Source organism: Knufia obscura (assembly GCF_036327395.1).
Source record: "Knufia obscura strain CCFEE 5817 isolate CBS 148926 chromosome Unknown scaffold_16, whole genome shotgun sequence".
NCBI lineage: Eukaryota > Fungi > Ascomycota > Eurotiomycetes > Chaetothyriales > Trichomeriaceae > Knufia > Knufia obscura.
The window spans coordinates 394,186-418,781 of record NW_027042702.1 but is presented as its reverse complement, the minus strand read 5'-3'; the positions used below and the strand labels follow the sequence as shown (position 1 = coordinate 418,781).

At 51.7% G+C, this 24,596-nt stretch overlaps 11 protein-coding genes across 11 annotated transcripts; 6 read left to right on the top strand and 5 right to left on the bottom strand.

Moving 5' to 3' along the window:
- Positions 1-103: 103 nt before the first annotated feature.
- PMZ80_010231 (uncharacterized protein) lies at positions 104-1,762 on the top strand (the record flags this gene model as incomplete). The annotated part of the gene is made up of 1 exon (XM_064878622.1): positions 104-1,762. The coding sequence occupies one exon, from the start codon at positions 104-106 to the stop codon at positions 1,760-1,762; it is 1,659 nt and encodes a 552-aa protein (XP_064725701.1).
- Positions 1,763-2,622: 860 nt separating this feature from the next.
- On the bottom strand, positions 2,623-4,618 carry MAM33 (Mitochondrial acidic protein mam33; the record flags this gene model as incomplete). The annotated part of the gene is made up of 3 exons (XM_064878621.1): positions 2,623-2,648; positions 2,700-3,312; positions 4,511-4,618. The coding sequence occupies 3 exons, from the start codon at positions 4,616-4,618 to the stop codon at positions 2,623-2,625; spliced, it is 747 nt and encodes a 248-aa protein (XP_064725700.1).
- A 205-nt stretch (positions 4,619-4,823) lies between these two features.
- TMA16 (translation machinery-associated protein 16) lies at positions 4,824-5,363 on the bottom strand (the record flags this gene model as incomplete). The annotated part of the gene is made up of 1 exon (XM_064878620.1): positions 4,824-5,363. The coding sequence occupies one exon, from the start codon at positions 5,361-5,363 to the stop codon at positions 4,824-4,826; it is 540 nt and encodes a 179-aa protein (XP_064725699.1).
- Positions 5,364-5,740: 377 nt separating this feature from the next.
- EXO1 (Rad2 nuclease) lies at positions 5,741-8,038 on the top strand (the record flags this gene model as incomplete). The annotated part of the gene is made up of 1 exon (XM_064878619.1): positions 5,741-8,038. The coding sequence occupies one exon, from the start codon at positions 5,741-5,743 to the stop codon at positions 8,036-8,038; it is 2,298 nt and encodes a 765-aa protein (XP_064725698.1).
- A 967-nt stretch (positions 8,039-9,005) lies between these two features.
- On the top strand, positions 9,006-9,912 carry PMZ80_010227 (uncharacterized protein; the record flags this gene model as incomplete). The annotated part of the gene is made up of 3 exons (XM_064878618.1): positions 9,006-9,102; positions 9,156-9,856; positions 9,907-9,912. 3 exons carry the CDS (start codon positions 9,006-9,008, stop codon positions 9,910-9,912), a joined length of 804 nt encoding a protein of 267 aa, XP_064725697.1.
- Positions 9,913-10,881: 969 nt separating this feature from the next.
- Positions 10,882-11,394, top strand: PMZ80_010226 (uncharacterized protein; the record flags this gene model as incomplete). The annotated part of the gene is made up of 1 exon (XM_064878617.1): positions 10,882-11,394. The coding sequence occupies one exon, from the start codon at positions 10,882-10,884 to the stop codon at positions 11,392-11,394; it is 513 nt and encodes a 170-aa protein (XP_064725696.1).
- A 2,102-nt stretch (positions 11,395-13,496) lies between these two features.
- On the bottom strand, positions 13,497-15,294 carry PMZ80_010225 (uncharacterized protein; the record flags this gene model as incomplete). Its single annotated transcript, XM_064878616.1, has 2 exons — positions 13,497-14,771; positions 14,815-15,294. The coding sequence occupies 2 exons, from the start codon at positions 15,292-15,294 to the stop codon at positions 13,497-13,499; spliced, it is 1,755 nt and encodes a 584-aa protein (XP_064725695.1).
- Positions 15,295-16,446: 1,152 nt separating this feature from the next.
- On the top strand, positions 16,447-18,087 carry PMZ80_010224 (uncharacterized protein; the record flags this gene model as incomplete). The annotated part of the gene is made up of 2 exons (XM_064878615.1): positions 16,447-16,723; positions 16,775-18,087. The coding sequence occupies 2 exons, from the start codon at positions 16,447-16,449 to the stop codon at positions 18,085-18,087; spliced, it is 1,590 nt and encodes a 529-aa protein (XP_064725694.1).
- A 580-nt stretch (positions 18,088-18,667) lies between these two features.
- On the top strand, positions 18,668-19,348 carry PMZ80_010223 (uncharacterized protein; the record flags this gene model as incomplete). The annotated part of the gene is made up of 1 exon (XM_064878614.1): positions 18,668-19,348. The coding sequence occupies one exon, from the start codon at positions 18,668-18,670 to the stop codon at positions 19,346-19,348; it is 681 nt and encodes a 226-aa protein (XP_064725693.1).
- A 392-nt stretch (positions 19,349-19,740) lies between these two features.
- Positions 19,741-22,176, bottom strand: PMZ80_010222 (uncharacterized protein; the record flags this gene model as incomplete). The annotated part of the gene is made up of 1 exon (XM_064878613.1): positions 19,741-22,176. One exon carries the CDS (start codon positions 22,174-22,176, stop codon positions 19,741-19,743), a length of 2,436 nt encoding a protein of 811 aa, XP_064725692.1.
- A 595-nt stretch (positions 22,177-22,771) lies between these two features.
- PMZ80_010221 (uncharacterized protein) lies at positions 22,772-24,346 on the bottom strand (the record flags this gene model as incomplete). The annotated part of the gene is made up of 1 exon (XM_064878612.1): positions 22,772-24,346. One exon carries the CDS (start codon positions 24,344-24,346, stop codon positions 22,772-22,774), a length of 1,575 nt encoding a protein of 524 aa, XP_064725691.1.
- Positions 24,347-24,596: the final 250 nt, after the last annotated feature.

The window sequence follows — 24,596 nt, the reverse complement described above, 5'->3', positions numbered from 1 at the left end:
CCGACACAAATAAGCTGGACTTGTAAAGTATCTCAGTAGAACACCTCTCGTCGACAAGATTGCGACAGGAGACCTCAGCAACACGACAAATGTCCTCACCATCATGAAAAACAAGATCTTCAGTCGACGCGAGATTGAGGGCCTAATCGCCGACGGCCGCAAGATCATCATCCTCGACGGCCAAGTCATAAAAGCAGACGCATGGATTCCCTTCCACCCTGGCGGTGACAAGGCCATCCTGCATATGGTGGGAAGAGATGGCACAGACGAGATCAGAGCTTTGCATTCTGTAGAGACGCAGGCACGCATGCAGAAGTATGTGATCGGGAGGATCGAGGGACGATGGGACAATTTTGTACCTCCAATACAAGGAGGCCAGTTTCGGAAGGGGAAAGAGGTAGAGAAGTTTGAGGGAGAGACGATGTACCAAGACATCACAACGAGCTCAAGCTCGTCAAGCAGCACATCTTCTCCTTCACCGATATTCGAGCCGGCAGATGCGGAAGGACTACGGAAGAGGAGGTCCACATCCATGTCCTCTGTCTCATCCGTATCCCTCTCCGATGACTCCCCCTCCAAGCCTACATCAATGGACGACATCACAACCTCACAACTCAACTGCGACCTCACCAAATACCCCTCCCTCTCCCACACCTCCCAAGACGCAATAGTCTCAAAGTACCGCGCTCTAGACCTCCAACTCCAAGCAGCAGGCCTCTACAACTGCCCCTACACAGCCTACGCCTGGGAATCCCTCCGCTACACCCTCCTCTTCACACTCTTCGCAATCTCCCTCCACCACTCCCACTACATCCTATCCGCCCTCTCCCTCGGCCTCTTCTGGCACCAACTCGCCTTCCTAGTCCACGACTGCGGCCACATGGGCATAACCCATCGCTTCCACACCGACACCATCCTCGGCATCTTCATCGCCGATTTCTGCGGCGGCCTAAGCATAGGCTGGTGGAAACGCAACCACAACGTCCACCACATCGTCACGAACTCCCCCGAACACGATCCCGACATCGAACACATGCCCTTCTTCGCCATCTCACATCGTTTCTTCGACGGTTTGAGGTCCACATACTACGACCGCCTTATGCCCTTCGACGCCGTCGCAAGATTTGCAATCAAATACCAGCACTGGCTGTACTACCCCATCCTCTGCTTCGGCCGCTTCAACCTCTACGTCCTAAGCTGGACGTACCTTCTCAGCCCAACCCAAGCCCCCCGGAAGGGTCCCGCACGGTGGCACAGACCCCTCGAGCTGCTCGGACACGTCTTCTTCTGGTACTGGTTCGGGTACCAAACGCTATACCTTCGCGTCCCCTCCAACTCAACCCGCCTAATATTCCTGCTGATCTCCCACATGGTCACAGCCCCCCTCCACGTCCAAATCACGCTCTCCCACTTCGCAATGAGTACATCCGACCTCGGGCCCCACGAATCCTTCGCTCAAAAAATGCTCCGCACGACAATGGACGTGGATTGTCCAGCCTGGCTTGACTTCGTTCACGGCGGTTTACAGTTCCAGGCTGTCCACCATTTATTTCCAAGGATTCCGCGGCATAATTTGAGGCCTGCGCAGAAGTATGTGCGGAAGTTCTGTGAGGATGTGGGTATCCCATATACGATTTATGGGTTTGGGGAGGGAAATCAAGAAGTTATTGGGAGATTAGGCGAAGTTGCGAAGCAAGTGCGGATATTTGAGGAGTGTAGAAAGGTTGCTGCGAGGGATCTCGTGGAAGGGCATGGACACTAACTGACTCGGGGAGAGCATGATGACTGTGAATGACTGTGAGCGTGGATAATGTGGACGATTACCTATGCTATCAAGGATGATAATGACAACAATAACGGTTGTACATACGTATGTACTGTACATGAATGGTCTGAGTTTAGCGAGCGTCGTGGTTTGAAAGTAGAGATATAGATAGAATAGATCTAGCGCGAGATATAAATCGTCCGGCAACGAGACATAAGTAGGGTCTGTGGGACACAAACCCACACACCCAATATTTCAGCTTCCTCTTCGTGAGCTCCATCGAGCACTATAGCAAATACACCATCCATGCTGGCGACTCTGGCCTTCCTCCATGTGAGAATCTCAGATGCAAACCACGGCTTATTCGACGAATACCTTGTCTCTGGAGATTCCAGGGTGGAAGGGGGAGGGGATGAGTTAATAAGGAGAAAGCACCTGATCACTGGTTGTATTGTTACGATGCACAGAAGTCAGTTCGTGCACGAGCAAGGGGAGAAATGGATATACGATGGGCAACGGATGTGGCAGTTGTCAAAGTCGTGAGCACAGTGGATGACTTCGAGTTGACGGGCAAGCACTGGTGTGCTCAGTCTGCTCGCTCTATAAAGCTACTGACGCAATCAACAGACGCACTGGTGGCCTGCCTAGCACAATCGCCCGACCTGAGGCAAGCTCACGAGGTTCAACACCAAAAGGCCCCAAGACCGTGGCACAGATATTCCATCTCAATGGGCTGTGTTCAAGACTAACCACAAATCTCAGTGCGCTTGCTATTTTCTTTTTATACATGACCACGTTCCGCTGGCTTCGATTATGGTAGGTGGGTATGAAGGGGAGAGAATTGTTCTATATTACATTTAGGCGTCGACGAACTTCTTCATATCTGTTACACTGTTAGCTGGGGAATCTTGAGTAGGGAAGTTGCTGCACTTACTATCGAGCCACTGGACGTATTCCCTCTGCTCCTTGTAGTCGACATACCTCGACAAGAACAGAGACAATTGTGTGTCAATACCTCGCTCCTGCACGTACGTCTCGTACATCTGCTGCAGCTCCGCATCGAGGTATGGGAAGGGTGGGCCGCCGTAGACATTCTGGGCCTCCTTAACAGCCTCACTCGTCTTGGGATCGATCAGCTCAGCTCGTGGGTAGAAGTGAACATATTCGATCTCGATATCTCCGTCCTGCGATCGAGCAATGATATTTGTTGCACCGATTGTGCCCTTGTCGATTGTGATGCTCAAGTTCAATGGGAATGCGCCAACATCGCCACTCTCCCCGTCGGCGTCACGATCAACTGGAGCAATGCTGTCTTCAGGGGCGACGTCAATCTTGCCTCCTCTTGCGCCCGACTGGTTGATTGTTCTCTTGCCGCCGGATGTTGGGTCTGAGCCGAAGTCTGGCTCGTCGTCTAGAGCTGAGTCCTCGTCCATCTCGTCTGCTTCACGGTCGGCGTTCATGTCTGCTATGCTGCATTCGACTTTGATGGTTTCGTTCCCGAATTGTCTGGTCACGATGATGTTTTCAGTGCCTGGCTGATCTTGGACCTGCGCTGATGTTAGTCCTGCTTCAGTCTAGGACGGAGTATCAACTTGCCTTCCATGGGCTATCGGCCAAGAAGTCTTCCAATTCTTGCGGCAGCGCAGCGTTATCTGGCTTGCTGTCGACTTCTAGCTGTCGCTCATGCTCGAGTTTGGCAGATAGTTCGGCATCAGCTGGCATGAATCAGTCTCGAGACCTCCCTGCTTTTGAAGGTAATCCTTACCGTCGCCTGCTGCCGCCTTCCATACTCTTGACGTAGAAAAGGCCTTGCATTGTGTTGTGCGCGATAGTATGTTCGGTCTTGAGATGGCAATGTATCTCTGTGATGCACGAACGGGGGCTGCTCGGAATGCCGTTCGAGGCACAGCTCGGGCAAATGATCGAAGCGCAAGCATCTTGAGGAGCGCAGTAGATTGAAGCTTTGATAAAGTAATTATACAGAAAGCAAGCTTGTAAGATGATGAGGTTGATGAAGAATGGAAAGTACAGTTGTAGTGTTCAGTGATTCTTCAGACGTAACTGCTGCAGCGTAGAAACATGCGCTTCTGGGAAATTTCTAGCGTGGTTGCCTTGATATTCCAGGCATTCGTGCTAACTAAGTCATGGACTTGATATCCGAGCACTCCAAGAGTGTAGTACTGTAGCCAGTATGCCATGACAAGGCAGAGCAGGTGGTAGAGAATGAATTGAGTGCAGGATAGCAGAACGGATAATCCCATACATTGTCTATCTACTACTGGCTGGCAACTTGAGGTGTACCTCGTCGACCCAGGCTCGACTAGCGCGATCAACCACCCATGAGATCGAGATGGCCCATAAGAACACTTGGGCACAGGAGATACCCGCATCCGACTATTGCTACCAGACAGAAGGACAATGTGCCAGACTCGACTACCTCAGAGTTTTCCATCGTGAGCCAGGTTACTTAAGAAGGTGGTCTGTCGCTTTCGAAAAGCATAACAGCAGCAGCTGTCCTCACTGGCGTTACCAGGCTTTTGAGCTTCGAGTGTGCCGCACAGTCGTTATCGTAGTACTTGACATCTTCAAGACTCGAAAATGCAGTCTGCGCACAGACAGTATAACCTTGAGATCGTTCCTCCGATGTATTGATGGTCTTGCCTGCGTCACAGGACAGAATGTATGGCTTCCCGTCCTGGCCATGCAAGTCAGTCTCAACACTGGCGTCTGATCTGCAGTGCTCACCTTGGTTGCTGTTCTCTCGAGCTCTTTGTATGCTTCAAGTGCAGTTGGTATGTCCTTTGGGTTCGGTATCTTGAACAGTGTGATTCTCTTAATACACTTTGCCGACATACTGAATCGCAAGTCGAGTGCCCCTGATTGTACCGCTGTAATGTATTGCAGTCGGGTTAGATCATAGATGGAAGGAAGCAACCATTTTATATGCTGTCTAGTATATGCCCGAAATAGTCCGAGTCCGGAAATGTTGGAGAAGCATGAGGATCATCCACTCCAGCAAGATTGCCATGTTTCACATCAAGTGCGCTTTGCAATAACTTCACGAGAGACCCTTTGGCGGGAATGAGGATGGCTTGATGTCAGCATCCCTATGAGCACGCACGAAAGTCATGGTGTTCAGGCCAGCCCATTGACCGCCCCAATCCTTCAGCTTTTCGAGCGAATCCTTGTTCCTTAGCTCGGGCATCCAGAACCCAGACTCGTGCTCCTTCTGCTCGGCTTCGATACGATTCAAGATCTGGTCTTCAGCCTTGCTGCGAGGTCGTCCAGGACGTTGAGCTGCCTTGTGCTCAGCCAACTCCTCATCCTCACGACCAATGAATTGTTCGATCATCTGCTGAACCTCCACGTCGCTCAGTGGTGAATCTTGTTCAGCTATGGCATCTTGAAACCATGCGACTCGATAGACATACTGCTGATTCGACTTCTTCGCCAGTCTCATGATCCTAGCCAGTTTGTCTTCCCTGGCACCAGCCTGGCGTAATCTTCGAGCATCTCGACTGTTCTCATGAAGCGCTGTCGGTTTGCTCCCTCTCTTCTTGGATATCTTTTTCTGCACCTTATGCAATGCGCGCGCCATGTCTGTAGTGTCAATGAGTCAACTTCGCAATGTGTCCGACAGATGGCCTGGTATGTCTTGGTTGTAAATTTCTGGCTATCGAACCAGAAGAGATGGCTTTTGACATGTGACTTGGCACTTTCGAAAAGTGGAGACTATAGGCAGGCGCGTCCCGCGTTCCAGCCAGCGCGTCACCTCCACCTCGAGGTAGATCCTGCTCAGCACACTCATTAGGGCCGTGATATGGTCGCTTTCTTGGTTACGTCTTTTGGCCTGTCACCCTCGAGCTCTCTCATATATGCTAGGCTGCCAGCGTTTGCATCAACTCGGCCTGTAAACAACATCCATGGCGAACAGGCGGTGAAGTATTTTAGGCCCTTGATGAACAAGGCGCGAACATGGGTGTCAGTGGTCTCCTGCCACTACTAAAGTCTATACACAAGCACACCACCCTCAAGAAATATGCCGGTCAAACACTTGGGGTCGATGCCTTCGGATGGTTACACCGTGGCGCCGTGGCTTGCTCCTACCAGCTAGGTTTCGACATTCCCACCACTCAATATGTCGCATTCGTCGTCAATCGAGTCCGCATGCTGCTCGACTTCGGTATTATTCCCTACATGGTCTTTGATGGTGATTCAGTCCCTAGCAAAGCAGGCACAAATGCAAAGAGGAGGAAGGACCGTGAAGAAGCAAAGGCGCGTGGCATGGCATTGGCCCGCTCCGGTAAGAAGGACCTGGCACAGCAGGAATTTCAGAAGTCTGTCACAGTCACACCACAAATGACATTCGAGGTCATCGAGGCTATGCGCCGTATGAACGTTCAAGTTCTGGTCGCACCATACGAAGCAGATGCACAATTGGCTTATCTCGAGAAGGAAGGCATCATTGACGGCATACTTTCCGAGGACTCAGACTTGCTAGTCTTCGGCGCAAGGAAGTTGATCACAAAACTCGACCAGCATGGCTCTTGCATTGAGATTGACCGAGGCGATTTCATACTGAACAGGGAGGTTAGCTTTGCTGGCTGGTCTGACAGCATGTTCAGGCGCATGGCTATTCTGAGCGGCTGTGACTATCTACCAAACATCAACGGCGTCGGGCTCCGAACGGCTCACGGCTTCGTCAAAAAGCACAAAGAGATCGCCAAAGTCACGCGTGTCATGGCAATGACTGGCAAGCATATCATACCTCCGGACTACCTTGCCAAATTTGCTAATGCCGAACGGTCGTTTCTCTACCATAGAGTCTTCTGTCCAAAGGCCGGCAAGTTGGTGCATCTGAACACCATACCTCCTGACTTGAAGGTCGAAGATATGCCATACCTCGGTGCAGATGTTGATGCGCTTGTCGCCGTGGGAGTGGCGTGCGGAGATCTGAATCCGAGGACAAAAGAACCTTTCATATCTTCAATCCAGAAAGATAAATATGAGGCCAGAAAGCTCATGTTGCCGGAGAACAGAAGACAGACGATTGGCGACTCGAACGACTTGAAACCTAAGAGGTCTCTTGATAGCTTTTTCAAGCCGCAGAGACGGCCGCTTGCTGAGCTTGATCCCAACAGCCTTACACCTTCTCCATCACAACAACGTCTGTACGAGAGGCATCGCAACTCGTCATGGCAGCCACACCTGGTCAACTCGGCCCTTCGTTCTGCACCTCCGCTACGTAGAGCGGCAACGGATGTCCCTCATCTTAGCCCTGCTCCAAGCAGTGCACAGGGCAACAGAACGTCGTTCTTGGCCAAAGCTGCAGCTCTTTCATCATACAAGCCGGTCAAGAGGCAAAGGCTGTGCTCCGAGTCGGATGAAGTATCTCCATCGAAAGAGATCAAGCAAAGCAAATTCTTCACGCCTAACATCGTGGAGCAAAGTCCACTCGCAAGCAAGAAGACACGCGGACGACAACTTAAAAAGACTGCATTCGATGTGTTTTCGGATGACTCGATCGAAGGCATTATGTTCGACCTAGAGAAGCAAGCAACTCAGACGAATGTGCAAGTTGTCGAGTATCCTGAGCTGCCAGCTCTTCCCGCCGCAGAAAACAGTCTTGAAGAGGCAGAGATCGTGCCTCAATCCTCGCCTGTCAAGAGTCAAGCGGCACTGATCGACTCACAATCAAGTCATGGCACGGCGGAATTGCATGCTATATCCTTGGAATCTCAAGAGCACAGTGAGGAGGTAGTCAAGATTGCGGTCAACGAGGTGGACGATCCGTCCGCTTTTGTATCCTTGTTAGATTATCACTTGCAGAAGCAAAAGGAGATATCGAAGGCTCGAAAGACGCATCGAACCTTCTCGAGCGTCTCAGCGGAAAAGCAATCTGAGGCCCTGAAAGGTCTGGATACAGGAAATACAGTGGATGCGAAGACAGTGGGGGAGGCCCCTGAAGAAGATAATGAGCCAGAAGCTGAGGACTTCGCATCACCTCAACGGCTGTCCAGCTCAAGGTTTCAAGCGCTGGCAAGAACCTTTGCATGTCAATCACCTGAACGACAGTCCCGAGCTTTACAGTCAGTGGGCAAGACACCATCAATTTCAAATATTAGTCGCGATCTGAGTTCGGTAGGAGCCATCGGTAGTGAGGATGTTGTACCGTCTAGCAGTCCAGTACGCAGTCAGGATGAGGTCTCCGAAGCTGAGGAGCAGCCAGTACGAAAGCTCGATTTGAAAGGCTTTCAATACATTGGTTCATAGCATGGAGATGCAAGTCGGTAGCGAAGGCGTTCGGAGAGAGGTTGTTAAGTTCTGCTCTTGGTCCTGTGGTTGGTGGCATTTGTGCCAGCACGGATATTTGGTTACGGTATTGGGCAACAACAACTGGCGGTTAGAACTAATGAGAGATGAAAGCGTTCTGAACATTGTTAGCACATAGACCTGCAATCTGCAAAGACAGCAATTGCCAACGCATTGTTCTTCTATGGTCATCGGTAATTGGATGCGTTTCCTTCTTAGCAATACATGGACAATTGCATCCTTTTCGAAGACCGATCGAAGATGGCTGGAAGCACACTAGAGCAGCTAAGTTCAGGGATCTGGCGTCTTTCCGGTCGATCATTCGGGTCCAGGCACCACCAAATGATTGGCCTGCAGGGACCGAGACTCGACAGCTCAGGCGTGGAAGAGAGCCTATGACGTCGCGCGACGGCAACCACGCTAACTGCATAAGGAAAGATGTTTTGACTCGCTTCACTAAAAGACCTGCCATCTCATTTTCTGAAAAGTATCCCAAGACCAGCCTCACGAATTTCTGCAACGGCCGCCACGTACTGCTGATGAAAGACTATGTGCTTGTAATCGAGACGGACACTTTTGGAAACCTAGCTGAAGTTACGCATCTCCATCCCAATTCTTTCCTCCTTCTCTATCTACCCGTGTACAAACTGACGACTTGATCGAAAGTCTTCACTTCAGATTCGAGAACAAATCACCCTAGCAACCAATAGCCGAGAGCAAGAATACACTCGACATCTGTGCACCTCAAAAGCCTTGACCACCGAACCACGAGTTTCTTCAAAAAGATCCAAGCGAGAAAGCAAAAGCCACCCTCTGAGCTGACCTTCCATCGAGTCACTCGTCCCTCGTGGACGACAACATCCAAGCTTGAGAGCCTCACTGGGCCACGTGGTCATTGTCCAGACCAGCAAGAACAACACCAGACACAATGGCTCAATTCGCAACAGGATGGAAGAGATTTGTGCCGGTAATAGGCTACCATCATGTGCTCATGATACTCATCGCAATAGCAATAGTACTGCTATGTAAGTACACATCATTCATCATCACCAATTCAGAACACTAACATGTATTGCAGCATTATTACTAGCAGGATGCTCCTCAACATCACCCCTGATACCCGACATCTACCTAATATCCCTTTACTACCAACAATATCCGGCCGTCTTTTCAACAGTACAAGTCGATCCCTCCGTCACAACAGCAATAGCAAATATAGTCGGCAATGCCAACCTCAACGTCCGAGTCGGCTACTTCGGCATCTGCGTACAAGAAGGCGGCGGCGCATTCATGTGCAATCAGAACGCAACAGCACTGGCGGATCTCGTGACCGTTGACCAAGATCCACTGAACCTGATATGGGTAGCAAGCACGTTCAAGGACGCCATTGTCTTCCCATATCTGATCATCATCGCCATCATATTAGCGTTCCTGACGTTCCTGTTACTGGCGACGTTTCCGGGATGGCACACAACAAGGACAGACGACGGGAGTGAACACGAAGTCAAGCCGTTTCCGTCAAGAGCAGTGTCACAAGTGGCCCTGGCAACAATATTTATTGCATCAGTATTCGTACTGGTGTCGGTGATGTGGCAGCATACGGCTGCCGTGGCGGCTAGTCAAGTCGCGCAGGATCTGGGGAATGGAAGCGTGAAGAGTGGTGTGGGTACATCTGCTATGGTACTTGGTTGGTTTGGTTTCGGCTTGCTTGTCATCGTGACTTTGGGTCTGCTTGTCATGATCCTGAGTATACAGTTGTTGGACAGGCTGACAGATGAGGTATGATCTCTCCTTGCCAATCACCACCAATTATGCTAATGTTGTCACAGGATTGATGAAGTCGATGAGGATGTACGAAGAGAAGAAGATACGAACGAGTCCGACGCGGATTGAATTGGATATAGAGCGACGATACCCAACATCCAGCTACCTGTACATGTACTCGAAATTGAATATGGATGATGAACTTCAGCGAGCGATTTGATCTTATGCATATCTCCTGCTTTGACTGGAAAGCTGGTGCATGTCATCGAATGGGAGATGACTGGCGTTGTACATGATAGATTGGACATTGACATATGGCTGCATGGTCTTTTCCGGGACCTGGCATGGGAAGGAGAAAAGAAAACTAGGTTGCAGTGAACGAAGATACAACGATGAAAGCAAGGTTGGGGCACGGAATGGAAGAGAGAACCTTGAGGTTGATGAGACAAGGTGATGTAGATAGTCGAATTAAAGATCTATTGTCAAAACAACCTCTTGACGTTTACTTCTCGAATACTAACATTAACAGCGTCGAACCAGATGACTGTCCATGGAGCTGGAACTGTATGAGACAAGAGAGTGAAGTATTCTGGAGACAACCAATACCTAGCTTACGTAAGCATGTTCGCGTGCAAAATGCCGAGGTGCGTCACAGCTTTTCTGCTTTCTCAACTTTCGAGCTTGCAACTCGTGCGGACTGATCTCTGCGCTCGTTGCAACAGCAGGTTGTGCCATGTTCATGCTCGTAAGATGTTCATGACATCGGCTAGCAGTAGCAGAGCTCTCGTTCCTTGCAAAAATATGCCGGCGTGAAGTGCTGGAAGAATCGCGCTCGCCTACATGGAGAAGAGTTCCGGAATGATGATGTGATGACATTTTGCTAGTGCTCGAGCTGCGACACCATTACGTGCAGTTACAAGCGTAACACAATTGACCATTTTGGTATTGAAGCTTCCTCAACCAATCTACATACCTACCTACACATATCCAACAACACCGAACAAAACTCTCACCGTCAACTCTACATCAACTCAACCAAAATGTTCACCAAAGCCAAACCAACCCGAATCCTCATCTCCCAACTCACACACACAACCGCCCGCCCTCTCCCCAGAACGAGAACTCTCCTCCCTCACTCACAACCACACTCACAAACCCGTCCCCTCGCATCCACCCCCTCCCTCCTCTCAAACCCCGTAGTCAGCGAAACCGTCGTCGACCAAACAAAACAAAACAACTCCCCCAACGGCGACAAAAAGGGCAAACACGAGCACGCCGCAAGCTCCGCGCGGACCGATGTAGGACGAAATTCACCCGCCGGAGATGGGACGACTGAGAGCACAGATGAGGGCGGTGTAGGAAGTACGGATGAGAGTCACCCTGCGAAACAGCCTGATCCGCAGAAGACGCCGGAGCGGTCGACGGGGTTTGAGACGGAGGGGCCGGATGGCCATAAGGCGGGGGATGGGGAGGATACAGGGGGTGTGCATAAGGAGGGGGGTGGGCCGGGGCCGCATCAGGAGTGGGAGGGGAAGGGGAAGCCGGCGACGTGAGGTGTGGGATCTGCAAATTGAAGAGTGTGGCTATTGTGTGTGGAGATATTGAACAAGTTCAGGAGTTGAAGAAGGGGCATTAAGAAGCGTGTGAGCTCTTGGTCACGAAATCAGTCCTGAGACCTTCAGCTGTTGGCAATGTCCGAGCCCACATGGCAGGTGAGAGCGATATGTTGTGGATGCCAGAAGCATAGCATACGGTCCAGGTCTTGTATAAAAAGATTGATATCAAAACAGGCTTATTACAACAAATTTTCCCCTGATCTGATCATCTTTACCCTGCTTTTTGGTTGACAATTCGTCTGACTATTGCTTGTTCCAGGTGATAGTCTAGCAGGCATTCAACGGAGATCACGGTCCACACAGCTTGATGAAGCTAAGCTCAAGACCCTAGAGACACCCCGACTTGTTCACGATAGCGAACAAGGTTATTTCTGGTGACTACAGGAGCTCCTCAACCTACTTGCCCCCCCCCCCCCCCCCCCCCCCCCCACGCAGAATCCGGTCTGTTCTTCTGCTTCACTACCAAAATCGCCTCAGGCATATTTACGCTAGTGATCGTCTCGGCCCACGAGACTGAATGGTCACCAGATACAGCGCAAACCTGGGAATTACCCGATTTCCAAACAATGGGGGCAAGCAGTAACATGAATCGACGGCACAGCCAATATTCAATCCAACACGCACACAAAATCTTCCCTTCTCATCCTCAGCTCCTTCCACCTTTCCATTTTATTCAATTCACAAACATCCCCACCCCATCAAAACCCATCACAACCCACCTCTTAACTCCTCTCCTCACCGCCCCCTTCCCCCTGACCTGGCTCTCGATCTCGACGCCTCCCTCCTCCCACCCCTCCCCTCCCTCAAAAGCAACTCCCTCCTCTTCGCACTCCTACAAATCAACTCCCCCGCCACCTCCCCATCCATCCACCCCAACACATCATCGTCCAACTCCCTCAAACACGCCTCCAACGTATCCGTCAAATGCGTCTTAAATTCCCATTCGTTCGCGTGGTCTTGGTATACAACTACCGCACGGATGATGACCGTGATGCAGACGATTACGGTCGTTAGGATGAGGGTTAGGAGGGGGGTGAGGAAGACGCCGGGAGATGGGGAGGAGGAGAAGAAGAAGAAGGGCATTGACGTTGTTGCGAGTGGGTCGGGGAGTGAGAGGGGGATTATGATGAAGGCGGCGATGAGGATGAGGAGTAGGAGGGCGGTACGGAAGGGCTCGTCGACTGGGAGGAGAACTGGGACATTGTTGGGTTGGTGGTGCTGGTGGTGCTGGTGCGCGTGGACCGGATGGGTCGGGGTGGTTCGTCTTGTTGGTGGGATCTGTGTGCGGGTGGTTAAACCTGGTTGTGCACGGGCCGTGTGGACTACCACCCTGATCGGATGGGTGGGTGGAGATGAGCTCTGGGTGGATGTACGTACTTTAGATACCTGTAGACGTCAGGGATTATGCTGCGCATTGGGTTGGAAGTGTGTCTTTAGAAGCCGATAAATTTGAGCAGTTCTTCATAACTGATGACTTTTGGACTTGTACTCAGGATGTCCGGTTGCGTCGACTGGGGAGACACCACAAAGGAAGACAGTTACGACCGTGCGCACAATGATTTGACAAAATCTGCCTTGTTAGCGATGCAGTGGACCATTGACAAAGAACGACCTGCGTATTGGCTGTGTTCCATTATCATTATGTCTCTACCACTGTCATCGGATGTCACTTACTCCCTGGCATGAGCATCACTGTCGCCGAACCCCTACTTACGCCTGCGCTGCAAAGGATTCAATCATGCATCTGCGATACAGACTCGTCGCAGATTCCTCATTACCGTTGCCTTAGCCAGCGTCCATTCTATCTCGTGTTTCATGCTTTCGAACTAGAGAGAATCATCCAGGGGAGATGAAGCTCGGCACGGAATGCTGCTATCTTCCATGCATGAGAACTCCTGCGTCCACTGCAGCTCTCCGTTCTCCCGATGCTCTTCACGCTTGCCTCGATGACTGGACTGCCTGCTGACCGGAGAAGAACGGGCAGGCTGATGCTGAGAGGTGCCGTCCTTGTTGGGCGTGCTTTGAGCTTCGGGCCTGTATCAGTCCTTCTTCTTTTCGTGTGTGTCTTTCGCGTGCTCGTGTGTCTTATCCTGGTATCGTCCTTCATCGTGCCTTCTCTCCTTGTGCCTTCTCGCCTCGCGCCTCTCCTCCTCGTGTCCTCCCACCTCTGCAACCCTACCTGCCTCCTCTCTCAACACAACCTCCATCGCCCTCCTTATTATCCTCGTCATCGGCAAGACAACCGGCCTCTCAACCCCATCCTCACTCCACTTCCTTTCAACCCAATTCTGCTCAGGCGTCATACTCTTCGTCCACCGCAACTCCAATATCCTCGTCTTGATCATCGAGTCGACCTGCTCGGTCCCTATCTCTCGACACAGCCCGAAATAGGGCATCGAATATGGCTCGTCTACCATCTTCCTCATGACATACAGTAAATCATCGGGCGTGAATTTGGCGTCATCGTCCTCATCATTCGTTCCCGCAATGGCCGTGGAAAGAGGCGAGTACGTCTCGAACTTGGCACGCGTAAGATGGAACTGCAGCAATGTATACGCCTGGATGAAGATCGCCGAAATGTACGGCGTCATTTTGCCATCTGCGTTCACCCACGCGCTGACGTAGTTGTTGATGTGTGCTAGCTTCCCGCCGAAAGCTTCGTAGATCGGTTCGAACTCAAGCCGGGATGCTAGGCTGGCGGGTACAGAAAGCATGATATGTTCTTTGAAGTACGAGTGTGTATCTTCGCGCGTGCAATCACCAACCGTGAGGAGCTGTGCGTGGTGGCCGACGTTCATTTTGCGGAGGAAGTGGTGGAAGAAGGAGTCGCTGGTTGAAAGGAGGACGTGGCAGAGGCGGTCTTGTTTGGTCAGGACTAGGAGAGTGTCGAGGAGGACTTTTAGGCTTAGCTGGTCGTCTACCAGGGCTGGCAGTTTATGGGCTTCGTCCATGAGGAATACGATTGGTCGCTTCTTGAATGTCTTGTCGTCGTCGTCGCCTTTACTAGTGTTTGTGTTATCTTCAGCTTTGACGGATCTTTCACCTTGTAGCGTTTCTGGGGTGTTGGTTTGGTGCTTTTGTAAGTCGTTGCTTCGATTTGGTTCATCCTGGCCCTCGGCGTCTTTTTGCTTCTTCGACTTGGTCTTCGGGTCGTACTCCCAATACTTGAGTGAGGCACTTTGTAAGGACTCCATGAGATTCGCAAGGTCAGCGACGGTGACAGCGTAGCCACCTTCTGCTTGTTCTTTCTCCATCAGACCACGCGCTAAGTGCTTGAATGTCAATTTTTGTTTTTCCATTTCTTCATCGTGCATCTAGAGATGTCAGCCGGCCTTTCACGAGAACGCGATGACCTACCGTCTCGAAGAACTCCTGAAATTGTTCACACAAGGCAATGTAAAGTGTACGCAAATTTGCAAAACCAGATATCCTCAGATCAAACCTGATCACATAGTAGTCCTCAGTCGCAAGAACCTCCCGCAACAATGCCGTCTTCCCAACACTGGTGGCACCAAACAGCACCGTCAACTTAGGATTATTCGAGAAGATCTTGCGCAGCAGAGCCTGTTCGACCTTGCGACCATGAAAGCCAGGTAATCTCGAAAAAGTATGCTTGCGCGGTATCTTCTTCGCTTCGTCGGCAAGCTGCATGTCTTCCTTTGCCTTCTTCAGCATATCCTTGGATTTATTGAGTTGTCGTAGAGTCTCGGCGGGATTTGTTAGGACGCCCATGATCTCGCCCAGACCGAAGAATGATCTGGTATGGCGCGATGGGTTCCATGCTGGCTTGATCAAGCACGTGGCTGTTCGTCTTGTGGTTAGAACGCGTAAAGACATCATGTTGGGGATGAGATCCAAGGCTGGGCAAGCATGTTCGTTAGCAGCTATCGACGTGCATCTCCATGTTCATGCCGATGCGACGACGATATGGGCAGAAGTGCAGTGGTTAGCCGATGTCAATGGCGGAAACACTTCAGAAAGCGGCTGTAGCGGCTCGATAGCGTCCAAGCAGACCAGCTAGGCATACGGAGTAGGCATTATGAATGGGCTTGAGTACCGTAGTGAAGCATCCTGTTCTGAGGTTACACAATCGCTCTTTCAGTTGTAGCTGAGGTCGGCTTAAACAGCAATAACGTGCGTCGACTATTCTTGACGGTTTGAAGCAGGTACCCAGGTAGTTCTTGGCACCGAAATAGGGTGATCCTTGTCCTCTTCGGCATTTTCCTACTGGTCCGAAACAGCTGCCTATTTTGTTTCGCATGCACCCCAAGTAACTTACCCGACGGTTAGGAAGCGCCCCTTTGCCTATTGTCGCTCTTGTCTTCCTTATATAGTGATTGAATGTACTCCTTGTCATAGTGGTCAATCAGAACAAGGTCCGCCATTACCACGCCCGGAACGATCAGCTTATCCGAAAAGCATGCAGAATTTGCGTGAAACAGAGCTTACGAGACTCGCAGACACCCTGTAAACTGAGGACCGCTCGGACTCCAATACTGGCAGTCCGCGGGGTCCTGAGCACCAGCTTTACGAACAGCTTGATGAGATGGCCAATCATATCAAGCACAATCCTCCAGCTTACTCGTACCTTATTCTTCCTTTAGGTCCTTCTCGGTTCGCTCTTTCTTTACAATACTGTGTGCAGGCTGCCAGATTTCATGAGAAGTGCTTGGCTCGTGACGCGGCATATCTTGTAGCGAAAAGAGTCAAATTCGTTCTGCTCGAGTGGACCGAGACATATAGCATTGACACATCCTGACACTGATCTGACTGCTTCTAAGAAGTCTGTCACTCTATGTGTGGCAGCTGCAGCGCTCGGTAAGGTCGCGCCTCCTCTCTTGTATGGCCATAGTCTACAGGCTACAGCATTGATCACACATTATATCAGGGCTTGAACTACCCTCACAGGGCCAGACATAAGCACTACGATAACAACTATACATACACCATAGTCTTGCTCATACTCGAAGAACGTCACCTCATACAACCATGTGGCTACGTCTCATCGGCCTAACCTTCGCTCTTCCATTCTTATTCATCCTCTATGCTGCTCTGGTTTCCTACTACGATGCATGGCAATACAACCGGAAGGCAGCCGCTCGAGGTTGCAAGCCTTCAGCACTACGTCCATACAAGTATCCAGGCGGCTTCGACATGATAATGGACACTTTCAATGCCGACAAACGTCATCAGATCCCGAACTTCTTCGAAGACCTATGCTTCAGGGTAATGGACGGCAAGACAACGTTTCGACAGTACTTCTTTGGTAGCATTGTAAGCACCCGCAACGTTCCCACTAGCTGCGCATGACTGACAGATCCCTTGATTCAATTGACCACCGACCCCGAGAACATCAAAGCAATCCTTGCTACCCAGTTCGAAGACTTTGAACTCGGTCCCATGCGCCGTGGTAACTTCTTCCCCATGCTCGGCAATGGCATCTTCACTGCCGATGGCGAAGGCTGGGTACACGGCCGTGCCCTCCTAAGACCTCAATTCGCGCGTCAGCAAGTCGCAGACCTCGACCTTGAAGAACGCCACGTAACTGACATGCTCCGACACATGCCCATCAACTCCTCCACCGGCTGGACCGACACCATAAACCTTCAACCCATCTTCTTCCGCCTAACCCTGGACTCCGCAACCGAGTTCCTCTTCGGCGAATCCGTCCACTCCCAAGTCTCCGCCCTACCACTCAGCGCGACTGGAAAAAACAACACCCCAAACCCTACAGGCCTAGATCTGGCCGAAGTCGGCCGCGCCTTCGACCGCGCGACCCACTCTCTCGGCAAACGAGCCCGCTTCGCAGAGCAATACTGGATGTACAACCCTCCCCAATTCCGTCGCGACTGCGCTCTGATTCACCAATTCGCTGACTTCTTCGTCAACCGCGCTTTAACCACCGACCTCGAGAAACAAGATACCCAGAAGTACGTCTTCCTCAACGAACTCGCCAAGGCCACACGCGACCCGATCGAAATCCGCTCCCAACTGCTAAACATCTTCCTCGCCGGCCGCGACACAACTGCCGGCCTACTTGGCTGGGTCTTTTTCGTACTCAGCCGACACCCCGACATCTTCGAGAAACTCCGCGGCCAAATCATAGAAGACTTTGACACATACGAGAAACCGCGGAACATCACGTTCGCGACGCTAAAAGCCTGCACGTACCTCCAGTATGTCCTCAACGAGACACTGAGACTCTACCCATCCGTCCCACTCAACGGCCGCACTGCAACGAAGGACACAACTATCCCCCGTGGTGGTGGACCAGACGGGAAATCGCCAGTCTTCATCCCCAAGGGCAGAACTGTGGACTACGCCGTGCACGTCATGCACAGACGGAAGGATATCTGGGGCGAAGACGCCTGGGAGTTTAAACCTGAAAGGTGGGCTGGAAGAAAAGGTGGATGGGAATTCTTGCCTTTCAATGGGGGTCCGAGGATCTGTTTGGGACAGCAGTTTGCGTTGACCGAGGCGGGGTATGTAGTTGTGAGGCTGTTGCAGAAGTTTGATAAGGTTGAGTGTTTGAGTGAGGTGACAGAAGGGAGCGAAAGTGTGCAGTATCAGTATAGTGTTACCACAGCGCCCTGGGAGGTTACAGTGAGGATGAGGGAGGCTAGAAGGTAGAACCGTACATGGTCGAGGAGGATCGGGGTTGGGTAACGAGATAACCAGAAAATGACTCGACGAAGGATGTGGATGACACGCGTGTACATTGGGCATTGCGAACTGAGGCAGCGGGATGTTTGAAGTTACGCTCGCGGTTCGCAATTGCATTACTTGATACTCCATCTCGGCTCTCCTGACTACACGAACAGTTCAGCTCCTATGCCGCTCACTTCTGTGTACGCTTACATCCTACCTGCATCGCTTCCCACGTATGACTTTACCACTGGCGTAGAGCTTCAGGCGCGGGACACGGTCTTAGCGGGGATCCGGCACGGGCGTACAGTAGTATGTTACGATCGAACTTGACAAGACTGTTGCCTTCGTTGCTCGCACCAATTGATGTTTGCTATGTTAGCTTGAAGTCCCTAGTACCTTTTTTTCCCGTCGTGTACTGAATCCTCCCTCCAGTACTAGACCCACTTTGGCTGCCTAGCACAATTTAGGCAACAATCAGCAACAGCAAGTATAAAGTCACAGCCTCCGAGATCTGCTATACATCGCCCCATCAAGTCCTTGTGTAACAACATCATATCCCAATATGTCATCACAATATAGCCGCCGAGGCCTCTACGGCGGCGCCATAACCGTATCCCTCCCCGCCGACTCCATCGACGGCAGCGACCTCCGCCAAATCCCGGACCACCAAGAAGTCTTCCTTCGCCAAGACACCCTAACATCCATAATCTTCGAGATTAACGAGTATCAAACCCCCGCCACCGTCGATCATGCCAATGCCATCTCAAGCACAGGCTCCACAAACCTCACCACAACCAACACCTCAATCCCACCCTCGGACTCCGCAGCGGCAACATACCACCTCAACGACACAATCATCGAACCAGACTACCTCTCACCGGACGGCATCGAGACCACGTCCATCAAACTCGCCCAACCCTCCCTCACCGCCTTCCCAGTCTACCTCAGCGCCGCGACCATAATCACACCAGAAATCGATCACTCCGCCAAATCAACGCTTCCGGTCAACTGGCAGTCAAACCCAATCCAGAAGGAGTACCAGACTAAGACGCAGCAGCTCCTGATCCGGATGAAGGAGTACGGAACTGATCTGTGTGTAAGGGTGAATGTGCCGATGAAGGAGTTTGGGGGTGTGCAGAGTGAGGCGGCGCTGACTGAGGTGGCGAGGGCGGATCAGATCATGAAGACCATCATTGAAAGCCTCAATATTAAGGACTTCGGGTTGTTCGGAGGAGGAGAATGAGTGAGCATTCGTTCGGACTAATCAGTTGAGTAATATAATGGGTGTCTCGCTTGCTGCAGACCGACTACTCGCGGTAGAGCAGGGATGATAGGATAGGAAACAGGCACGAATCTACAGCAAGCAGCGACTAGTGATGCGACGGCAACATGGACCATGAGGGGCTCTGATGCTTCGAACTACGTTCACTCCTTCCAGGAAATCAAACTAGATAGCATCAGATACAAGTCCATTGGAGAGTGCGATACACTGACGACCATACCAGGCTCGGCACTTCAAGGAGACACGGAACCAAGGATACTTCAATTCATATCTGCACCCAAACACCAACGCTAGCTACACGAGCGAATGGTTCACTGCTATCGAAACAGTAGATGTATCTGCGAGCGATGCTATCAGTCACTCAACTCAACAACCTCCATCAACTTCTCCAGCCCCTCCACACCGCTACCACTCTCATGGCTCTCCTCCCGAATCGACCTCAACCCCCTCTTCACCGGACTCTTCCTCGGACTCGCCCCCACCCCCCTCGGCGCCGGCCTAACCTGCACCAAAAACCCCTTACACCGCCCACACCTCTGCTTCTCAATATCAATACTCCGACTATGCCGTCCATACTCCGCACCACACCCCTCTTCATCCTCCCGCTCAACCTCAATATTCAACATCCTCTGCGTCAACGTCTGCCGCTGCGTTCCCGCCGGCCTCCCAGCACACACCCAGAGGTACTTCGTCTCAACAACATACGAGTGCTTAGTGCTTACCTCGCAGGCCTTCCACTCAGGTCTATACCCGCTTTCCTTCCGCGCGACAGACGAAGAAAGGAAAGATGTTACCTTCTGGCCCCAGCGCTTGAAACTTGTCCCGTGCGGTTGATCCCTCACATTACTCACCATGAAGTTCGCGAGATGACAGAACTCATGCGCGAGCGTGTTGACTAGTCTTTCTGGGCGGTCGATGATCTTCTCCGCTAATTCGATGGATGCAAAATGCGACACTACCACGCCGGGCTGGCGGTCAACCGCCAAACTATCTGGGTTTCCCTTAACGGGTGAGCCCGACGCCTTCGTAACAGTGCGCTTCCAGTTTGCGCGCCCGGCTGTGCTGCGGAGGGTCTTGGACCAGATTACCTTGATACCGCCTGTTGAGGCGGACATGGTGGAGATCTTGGAGGATGTGATGTGTTTGTCGAGGGTTAGGAGGAGGGTAGTGGCCATGGTCTCTTTTTCGGAGTCGAATGCTTTTTTGGCGGCGAGCTTTGCTTTCTTTTCTTCGCGGAGGCGCGATTGTTCGGTTTTGAGGGCGGAGAGTTTGGATGGGGAGCGTGACTTGGTGGGTGAGTCGCAGGGCGAAGGGAGAGAGTCAGACGAGGTGTCGAAGGGGTCTTGTGAGCTGGTTGTTGTTGGTTGGGAGTTCTCCTGTTCGGACAAGTCATCGTCTGCATAAAGGTTGAAGCGTGCTAGGGGGTTCTTGCGAGGTGAGAATGTTGGTGCCTTCTTAGGGCTGAAGGTGTCGTGCCATTCGTTGACCACGTTATGGTCCCAGAAGGCGTCCATGCTCTGGCGATGGGGCGAGCGAGCTGCTTCTGTGTTGCGCTTCGAAGGTGATAAGAGCTTGCTGGGCGATTTCAGCTTTGTCGGTGATTGGGGAGGTGTGCCCGGTGGTGTCTTCGGTCGTTCTATCTGCTTGGTTGTCTTTGCTGGTCGCTTTGGGCTAGCTGGCAGTGCGTCCATCTTTGACGGTAGAAGTAGTTGTGGCTGGCTTTTGGTTGGTGGCTGCAGCTGCAGAGCGGTGTTGAAGCTCGAGAAGGGATCGGCGAGTAGCTGTCTTGGTTCTTCTTGTTCCTGCTCAGGTTCAGACTCTTCATCCTGATTTGGTGTCTCTGGTCTCTGTACAGGAGAGGACTCCGTCAAGTCTATCACTTCCAACGTCTTTCTTCTATTTGCATTTTTCTGCCTCTCGAGGGCCGGTCCACCGAGGTTCATACCATCCAATGCTTGAGCTAAACCGGTATCCTCATCTGCATCCTCTTCAGAATCAGACAGCTGCTTCCTTCTTCCGCGGACCAGTCTCTTTCTCGGACTTGGTGCAGGCTTTTGTTTGCGCTGCCTCCTCCGTGCCGCCCTTTCATCCTCACTGTCTGATGAAATCTCCTCGGCCGTGCCATGAAAGCTCAAGCAAGCGTCATCGTCGACCACGAAACCACTCAGATCTGTCTCTTCGCCTTCTCCTTCTGTGCCTGAGCTCTCGTTCAGATCTTCACAATGTGCTTCCCTCGACACGTATGGATTCGATCTCTTGGGCGCATGTTTGTTGGCTTTTGCCGTAGCTGGTACCTTCCTGGCTGCCTGTGTGATTCGTGACATGGTCGAGGTGGGTTGTGTCTTCTTGCTGCGAGCATCCCTCCTGGCATTCTCTTTGTCCGATGTAGACTCATACTCAGCGGATTTCTGCAACGATAATTTCGAAAGAGGCTGCAGAAGGTTTGCAAGGCCGTCATCGGACTCGTCTTCGATCAGAGACACCACTGGCGCGTTGCTTCTCTGCACTGCACGTCTAAAATCAGGCACATCTTCAAGTACCGCTTTTGGTGCCTTCGCTTGTGGTCGTTTCACAGGAGCACGTTTCGGTGAGGACTGCTTCCGAGGACTAATTCGCTGCTGACTCGATGCAGCAAGCGATGGAGCATCTGCAAGAAGACTTGATGCTGCTTGCTTCCTAGGCGATCTTCGTGGTGCTGGCGCAGAGGATGGCACGTTCAACGTTCTCGCCGACTTTGTACTGGGGCGCAAGATGAGTGTTGCCAGCTCAGGGAACTCATCATCGGACATTTTGGATGGGATTATCGTATGCAAGTATATTCGCGGAAAGCTGTAGATGATGTCGCCGTCGTTCTTCATACTGCTCAGGGTTCTGTTGACGGGCTTGGTGACCACAGCAACCAACGTCCTCCGAACCACGTGATGCGGCCGAGCATTTCTCATATGTAGGTGGTCACGTGACAGGACTGCTTCCATGTTCATCATCCAGCCCTAGTACGGGGTTGAGATCGAACAGTCGAAGGAGTAGACGTTGTCATGTAGCCCGCTTGTGCTGTTGCCTGACTGTCGCCAAGAGATCAGGAAACAGTACACGAGGGATGGCTCAAGCGCATTGAATAGGTTTGAGAACAATTCTATGCATTTTGGTAGTATGGTAATCCTACAGTATAGGTGAATAATGATACAGCCTGTGGAACTTGGCGTAGCCGAAACCTGCGCACCGTATCTGCTTCTATGTCCTCCATTAAACGCCACGCTAAAGCCAGACCGTAGACAAAACAAGTGCCAAAGTAAATTGAAATGAGCTGTCCGAGCAAGTGCTAAACTGTTCTGACAACACCAGTCTCGAATGAACATTGCTCTCCCTGACAAAGCAAGACTAAGTCTAGCCAAATGGAAAGCCTCCGAAGGGATTGCCTCCCCCACCGCCAGAAAAGTGAAATTGCTGTCCGCCACCCTGGCGGAACACGAATTGATGCCCACCGTGTCCACCCTGAAACGGATTGCTTCCAGGCTGTTGCGACGACGGGTCATTCGGATCATCCCCACGGTCGTGTCTAGCCTTGAGCTCGGGATCACTGAGAACCTCATATGCCTCGTTGATCGAGGCCATCTTCTTCTCTGCGTCTTCCTTGGTGACGCCTCGACTTTTAGCCTTGTCGGGATGATATTCTTTTGTGGCTTTGCGGTATGCTTTCTTGATTGTCGCATCATCTGCATCTCGAGAGACACCAAGTACTTTGTAGTAGTCTTTTGTCTTTGACCGTTTGAGTGCAATTTGTGCTTCTTGAAGCTTTTCTTGCACTTTCTTTTCTCCTTGGTGGTTCTCCTTGGCGGTGTTAAGAGTTCCGATGGCTGCATCGTAGTTCTCGGCCTCCATGTGCAAGTGGGCTTGATGAAGTAGACCGTACAGAGACGTTGGGTTGAGCTCAAGCGCCTGCTTGCAGTACGGAGCAGCCTTCTTGTGATTGTTCATGCCGACGTAGCATTCGCAGGTCTTGTCCAGTAGATGCGAATACAGCTCAGACCCAGCCTTTTCATGAATGTAACCAGCTTCTCGAGCTGAAGCAATGTTCGCTTTGACGTCTGCGAGGAGCCCGGGGTCCCCCTCGGCAGCATTGCCGACAAGCACTTTTGAGGCCGATACGTACTGCTTCTTCTCAAGGAGGTTCGTGACTTTATCCATCGTCTTGGTCAAGCTCTTCTCTTCCCTGTGGAGTGCCTTGCAGGCTTTGTGATCAGGATCTGACTGCAGACACTTCTTGATCTGGCTGAGTCCTCGCTCGGTATCACCGAGACTGTAGAAAAGCATGCTGGAAATGTGTAGGTGAGGCTCGAGATCGCCAGGGTGGATCTGCAGAACGTGCTGTAGGTCACTGACTCCCTCCTGAACCTCACCCCTCGCAAAGCGACATCTAGCCCGTAGCTGACGTAGAGACAGGGCTGAGCCCGCAGTCACGATGGCTACACCAGCCTGGCTAACACATGCTTCGTAATCCCCTCGCTTCTCTGCCTCGTCTGCAAGTCTCATGGCTCCCTCTGCTTCTTCAAGGCTTGCAAGGTCCTCCTCTCCCTTCTTCCCAAGCTGCATGTAGTCTTCTTTGGCGGGTACCCATTCTGCATGACGAGCGTGAATTTTGGCTCGCTGTCTGAGTGCTCCTTCAAAGCCCGGTCTAATCTTGAGGACGCTGTCGAAATCTGCTTTTGCCTGGCTGTTTCGCCCAAGGGAGAGGTATGTTGCGCCTCGCTGGAAGACATTCATATAATCGGAGGGGTCGCGCTTCACGGCAGCATCAAAGTGAGTCAGCGCTTCTGCATTGTTACCCTGAAGCCGAGCAGCCTTCGCCTGTGCGATGAGACTTGATATGGAAGCGTCCGAGGCATTAGGGTCCGCTCGAACTGCGGCGGGCGCAATGAGGATGGCAGCCAGGAAGGCCAAATTCTGGAGATCAACTTTCATCTTGACACTCCTACTGCAATCCAAAGTTTATGACATGAAAGAACGAATGGAAGGTTTGTCAGTGTGAAGGATAGTACTGAGGAAGGCGCCAGGACTCCCGAACAGTCGAATGTACTGGCTGCAAGAGCCACTCTGGCATGACCATGATCGCATCGCAACTCCCGAGACAATGCAGCCTTGATGCCTGGCGTAGGATGCACAGTGCTGCCTTGGCTAATCGTACCTCACCGCAAACGCCTTTTCTGACCAC